At 42.4% G+C, this 6,678-nt stretch overlaps 1 protein-coding gene across 4 annotated transcripts in view; it reads right to left on the bottom strand.

The window, feature by feature from the left end:
• Positions 1-2,679: 2,679 nt before the first annotated feature.
• Positions 2,680-6,678, bottom strand: part of prkcha (protein kinase C, eta, a) — a 53,733-nt gene continuing 49,734 nt past the window's right edge. For all 4 annotated transcript variants that reach the window (XM_023986705.2, XM_023986706.2, XM_070443376.1 and 1 more), the window contains 2 exons: positions 3,731-3,877; positions 2,680-3,413 (listed from right to left, as the gene is read on the bottom strand). In XM_023986705.2, coding sequence (XP_023842473.1) covers positions 3,267-3,413; positions 3,731-3,877 — 294 coding nt within the window. In that variant the 3' untranslated portion in view covers positions 2,680-3,266. The remainder of the gene's footprint in view (positions 3,414-3,730; positions 3,878-6,678) is intronic.

Genomic DNA, 6,678 nt, shown 5'->3' with positions numbered 1-6,678 from the left:
TTGCTAACGAAGCCTGTGACAAATAAAATTTGATTTAATTTGACAGAGCACAGGATGAGATTTATTCCTAAAAAACAGGGACAAAACAAGAGGTGTGAGACCCCCTTCCCTCTTCTCAGACCACATCCCTGTGTCTGATATGAAAGGCAAAAATGACTGACATTTATCTCCATTGTGTTTGAGTGTGTGTGTTTGTATTACTATCCTCATGGTTATGGGAAATCCCCCAAAGTCCCCACAAGGATAGTAAAACAAGGAAAATTCTCCCTCATCCTCATGGTGAGGTTAGGTTTATGGTTGCAATTAGGGTTAGAATTACGGATAAGTTTAGGGGTTAGGTTTAGGGTGCGGAGTTACGGTTAAGTTTAGGGTTAGGGAAAATAGGATGTTTTTTAGGTCCCCACAAGGTTAGTAAAACATATGCTGTGTGTGTGTTTGTGTTTTCCGGGAAGGACAGAGAAACTATTTCACATGGACCCCTCTGCAGTCATTCCAGTATTTTATAGAGCAGATCAGCCGTTCTGGTTACGGTACCATTTTCCATGCTATCGTTTATGTGCTGGAGTCACAGTCAGTTATCTTGACTAATGGTCACAGCCAGTGGCGACACGTCATTCAGCCCAACCTGTCTTGAGCCCCACCTGTTTAGCTTATTTCATTTTTTTGTGCCTGTCTTGCATGTTATTTTGGCTTTAATATTCTGTCACATATCAGTTTGCAAACAATGTAAAAAAATAAAAATAAAAGCTGCATGCAAACATGGTCTCTTTTTTGCTTTCTTGAGTAAGGCAGCTCCAAAATGCAGATGTTTTAGCCTAGCTCAGTACTTTCTGTGGTGCTGGAACAGCCAGCGGAAAATACGGAGCCTAGAGGTTGGTAATGTTCTCAGTGTTCTGTCACTCATGGGGACACCACGTCACCGCAAAATCTACGGGTAGAGCTCGAATATTCAAGCCCCTTGGGTGCTGCCATAGACTTACATTAGAAGTGCCCATCCAATTAGGCTCAAGGTCATTGGCCACATATCTACAGTAGCTTTGATTGGACTGATCATGTCAACATCATACTTTCAAAATCTTAGCTAGCCAGCCAGACAAGCAATCATCATCATAAATGAAGTCGACAATCTACTAGCAAATTTCATCCTTGTCACATTAAAATAAATTATAGATAAAACATATCGGTGCTCATCGGCCATAAACATTGCACAAACAAGTTGGAATACGCAAATTCGACAATGAGTACTGAGGCGCGACTGCAGCCTCGGGTTCTATCCCTGGCTGTGCCACAGCCAGCTGTGACCTGGAGACCCATTGGATGGCGCACAATTGGCTCAGCGTCGTCCGGGTTAGAGGAGGGTTTGGTCAGCCAGGATTTCCTTGTCTCATTGTGCTCTAGCAACTACTTGTGGCGGGCCGGGCACCTGCACGATGCCTTCGGTCGTCAGTTTGACGGTGTTTCCTCCGACACATTGGTGCGGCTGGCTTCCGGGTTAAGCGAACAGTGTGTCAAGAAGCAATGCGGCTTGGCTTTCGACCTTCGCCGAGTCCGTAGGGGAGTTGCAGCGATGAGACAAGATTGTAACTTCTGGCCCATGACGTTATATGTTAATGTTTATCCTTTAAAATGTTTGAACCCCTTTTTTCCCCAATTACGTGATATCCAATTGGTAAGGAACTTCAAAAAAAATTCCCTCTGACTGGGAAAATACTGAAAATAATTTAGACTTGGAATTCCAAGTCGGGAACTCGGGCCTCTTTCTCGAGCCCACAAGAAAGACCGCCGCGCCACCTTCCTGTTCAAGTGAGCACAGAACAACAAGGTGAGTCCAAAAATGTATTGTATGCTGCTGCATAAATGATGTAATATGCCAGGGAGATATGTATACTGTAGCCAAGAAAGTATGTTGTGTAGTAAGCAGTTAGTAGCCCATGTGCCTCACCCTAATAATTTGGTCCCTTTCCCCCCTCATAACTTAGCCTACTGTTCTGACTTGGTGGTGCACATGTAGCCTATAGCCTGTTTTAGAGAAATGTAATCATCAAATATTGTAAGAGCTTTCATTGTCTGTTTCTATTCCCCCTTTATTTATCCTACGGTTCTGACTGAGTGTACAGGAAGAATACTGTAAGAACGGCCCATGTTCTGAATTCTGTCGCTGTACATTTCAAAAGTGCTGAACAAAGTTATATTGACTACGCCCGTCCTTGCTCGCTAATTAATGTCTTCATTGAAATTACGGATTGCCTCTTATCCGCTCATCGTTCCCTTATGCCATAGTTTGTACATCTCAAATGTCAGTAGAAACCACATTTGTTTAAGCAAGTCAGACATATCAGCTGTGTTTTTTTTAAAGGCAGTAAATGAGGCTGAATGAACTGTTTCACAACTCTGTTGATAGCCAGGTGTAGCAGCGGTAAGGATTCACTCCATGGTGCTGGAAAGAAAGCTCTGCTGTTGGTACAGATTTATGTAGGCCTAAGAGTTTGTGGGCACCGTTTGTCACCGTTATAGTGCAATGAATGTATTGTTTAGTGTTGTGTTGTGTAGTGGTTTTGCTGGCATGCATAAAAAAAAAATGTGTTTGTCCACCAGGATTTACATGCTAAAATCGCCAATGGTCACAGCATTGAACAAGAAGTATGTCAAGTTAATAAAGACACAGATACACAATTCTCATTAGTTAAAAAAATGCTTGTATTTATCTCGAAGTAACTGTAGGGAAATTCATCTTTCTGTATCAGCGGACAAATTGCCATTAACATTGCTTTGCATTTCAGTCAACTAGTCTGAAAGATCAGTAACACACTTTGAGCAAGATTACAAGTCAGAAATGTCCCATGTTTTCCAAAGGTGACAGGAACGAGCATGGAAAAATAGAGAATATCTGATTAAAATCTGGCCTCATTGAGCAACCTCTCTCTGTCTCATCACAGAACCAGTCAGTCATATCCCACAGTGAAAAGACAGTGATGTCATATCCCACCGTGCCAAGACGCAATTACGCAACAATCCTGCTGCAAGAATTTAATTGAGAATGTCAGAAGCTGGAGATGTTTTTCAGTGCTACAGTAAGAGTCCATATGAATCCTCATGAGTCCTCATGTATCTGGAAGTCAGCCTCTTCCACTCAAACTGCCTCCCCATTGGGCAGAAGTAGAAGTCAGTAGGACCAGAGAAAAAGGGGTCAACAGTGAAAGGGACCATGGCAGAAAGGGGGAGGTATGACAGAAGTCTGGGGGTGCTGGGGTGTCACACAGGGCCCACTAATCGTCCAGCAGCTCAGGAGCAGTGAAGGAGAAGTTGTGAAACTCGTCTTGGTTGACAGAGGGAAGGAGATCCTCAATGGGCGTCAGGGTGGGCTCCTCCTGGGTGAAGTCTGGGTCAAAGTTGTTCACGTCCTCTGCAGTTTTCTGAAAGTGAAGTATTGGTTAGACAGGAAAGGAGGTACAATAACAAAATATCAGTGAGATGTCCTGGAAATACTTTTGGGTAACAGCCAACAGATACCACCTTGCATGTCTTTCATAACCCAGGCCACTACCTACCATACTGTAATTCAATGGTTAAGAGAGTAAAACTGGGTGTGTATTATAAATGGTAAGATAGGAAGGTATTACAACTCTACCGTAATATCTACTGTAAACAGTTTGTAATGACATCAATCATGTGTATCAGGTGTGTGTGTGTGTGTGTGTGTGTGTGTATCAGGTGTGTGTGTTCGCCTCACGATGCGGGGTTTGAAAGGCGGCTCCAGCTCCCTGCGGTTCAGCTTATCCCAGTCGATTCCAATGAAGAAGGCGTGGCTAGTCACAGCATTCTCCCCGCCCTCTTCCGCCATGCAGCCTAGACGCCGGGCTGGGTTCTTAGTCAGGAACTGTGGAGAGAACAGAAATATAATTGCATATGAGAAGTGAATAAAAGTAAAATAAAGTGTGTTAATGAAGTATATCATTTGAATGTGGCTTATAATATAACAGAACATTAATACTCTCCCTTACGTGATGGCTACAAATCCCTCCCCCGCCCAGGACTACGTTTTTGGCTAGAAAGCCCAAGCTGCTTAATAAGGACTCCATGAGAGTGCTAGCCACTGCCCTCATTCAATGCCATTTTGAATACGCTAGTACTCCAGATAGCCCAGAATTAGCTGATCAGGGTAGTATTGAAGGGGAGTCCATGTACTCACATAGGCTTAGGTTAGGTTTATCTCGCCTACTGTCATACTGTGTTGCAACTGTTGGATTTTGCCTAGCCATCTTGTCTCAAGAGGACCACAATAGAAATAAGTCCTAGACTTTGTGTGTTATCCTCGATGATTTTACTAATGTGCATGTTTGGATTTAAGTTTTATGGTCAATTTAATAAACGAAACATAAAAAAGCCCTCCCTTCGGCAAATCAGATCACACCTCCATTCTGCTCCTCCCACCTATATATAGAAATTTAAATTTAAATTTAAATAGGAAGCTACCGTGGTAAGGACCGTTCAACGTTGGTCTGACCAAACTAAATCTATGCTTCAAGATTGTTTTGAGCACACGAACTGGGAAATGTTCCAGGTTGCCTCTGAGAATAGTATTGACGTATACACTGACTTGGTGACAGGAAGTGCATAGAGGATGTTGTTCCCACTGTGACGATTAGAACTTATCCAAACCAAAAAACGTGGATAGATGGCAGCATTCGCGCAAAACTGAAAGCGCGAACCACCGCAATTAACCATTGCAAGGTGACTGGGAACATGGACGTGTAAAAACAGATCAGCTACGACCTCCGTAAGGCAATCGGAGGCAAAACGACAGTACAGGGACAAAGTGAAGTCGCAATTTAACGGCTCAGACACATGACGTACAGTGCCCTCAAAGTATTGACACACCTTGACGTTTTCCAAATTTTGTAGGTGTTAAGGTGGGATTAAAATGAATTTAATTGTATAGTCCTCTTTTGAAAACGATCTACACAACATAATCTAATGTCAAAGTGGAAGAAAAATTATATTAAAAAAAATACTTTTATGGAAAATAAAACGCTAACATATCTTGATTAGATAAGTATTCAACCCCCTGAGTCAATAGATGTTAGAATCACCTTTGTCAGCGACCACAGCTAAGAGTCTTTCTGGGTAAGTCTCTAAGAGCTTTGCACACCTGGATTGTTGATCATTGATATACAGCCATTTTCAAGTCTTGCCATAGATTTTCAAGCCGATTTAAGTCTAAACTGTAACTAGGCCACTCAGGAACATTCAATGTCATCTTGGTAAGCAACTCCAGTGTATATTTGTCCTTGTGTTTTAGGTAATTGTCCTGCTGAAAGGTACATGTCTCCTAGTGTCTGTTGGAAAGCAGACTGAACCAGGTTTTCCTCAAGGATGTTGCCTGTGCTTAGCTCTTCCATTTCTTTTTATCCTAAAAACTCCCTTGCCAATAACAAGCAAACCCATGACCCTGAACTTATTTACGATTGCCTTAGCAAAAATAGTTGAATACTTATTGACTCAAGACATTTCAGCTCTTCATTTTGAATTAATTTGTAAACATTTCTAAAAACATAACTCCACTTTGACATTATGGGGTACCGTCTGTAGATCAGTCACACAAAATCTCAATTTAATCCATTTTAAATTCAGCCTGTAACACAACAAAATGTGGAAAAAGTCAAGAAGTGTGAATACTTTCTGAGGCACTGTATTTGTCAGGGACTCCAGACAATCACGGATTATAAAAGGAAAGCCAGACATGTCGCGGACACTTACGCCTTGCTCACGGACGAACTAAACACCTTCGCCCACGTCGAGGAAAACAACATTGAGCAGCCGACGCGGACCCCGACGCTCACGAGGACTGTGTGCTCTTGTTCTCTGTGGCCGATGTGTGTAAGTCATTTAATTTTGTAAACTGTAGCAAGGCATCCCAAACAGTGTACTCAGAGCATGTGCAGAATAGCTGGCTGGAGTGTTTATGAACATATTCAATCTTTCCATATCCCAGTCTGTTGTCCCCACTTGCTTCAAGATGTCTACCATTGTTCCTGCTGTACCCAAGAAAGCGAAGGTAACTAAAATAAATGACTATCGCCCTGTAACACTCACTTCCGTCATCATGAAGTGCTTTGAGAGGTTAGTTAACGACCATATTACCTCCACCTTACCAGACAAGCTAGACTCACTACAATTTGCATATCGCCCCAACAGATCCACGAACGACGCAATCGCCATTGCACTGTACACTGCCCTATCCCACGAGGACAAGATAAATAGTACCAGTCAAAAGTTTGGACACACCTACTCATTGAAGGGTTTTTCTTTATTTTTACTATTTTCTACATTGTTCTTGCCATAATACAGACTTGGTCTTTTACCAAATAGGGCTATCTTCTGTATACCACCTCTACTTTGTAACAACACAACTGATAGGCTCAAACGCATTAGGAAGGAGAGAAATTCTACAAATTAACTTAACAAGGCACACCTGTTCATTGAAATGCATTCCAGGTGACTACCCATTGAGACTGTGTCTGTGCCTCGACCTAGGTTGGGCAAAACTAAACATGGCGGTGTTCGCCTTAGCAATCTCACTAGGATAAAGACCTCCTCCATTCCTGCCATTATTGAAAGAGATCGTGATACCTCACATCTCAAAATAGGGCTACTTAATGTTAGATCCCTCACTTCAAA

Source organism: Salvelinus sp. IW2-2015, linkage group LG4q.2 (assembly GCF_002910315.2).
Source record: "Salvelinus sp. IW2-2015 linkage group LG4q.2, ASM291031v2, whole genome shotgun sequence".
Classification (NCBI taxonomy): domain Eukaryota; kingdom Metazoa; phylum Chordata; class Actinopteri; order Salmoniformes; family Salmonidae; genus Salvelinus; species Salvelinus sp. IW2-2015.
The sequence above is the reverse complement of the archived record's forward strand: the minus strand, read 5'-3'. Positions and strand labels throughout refer to the sequence as shown.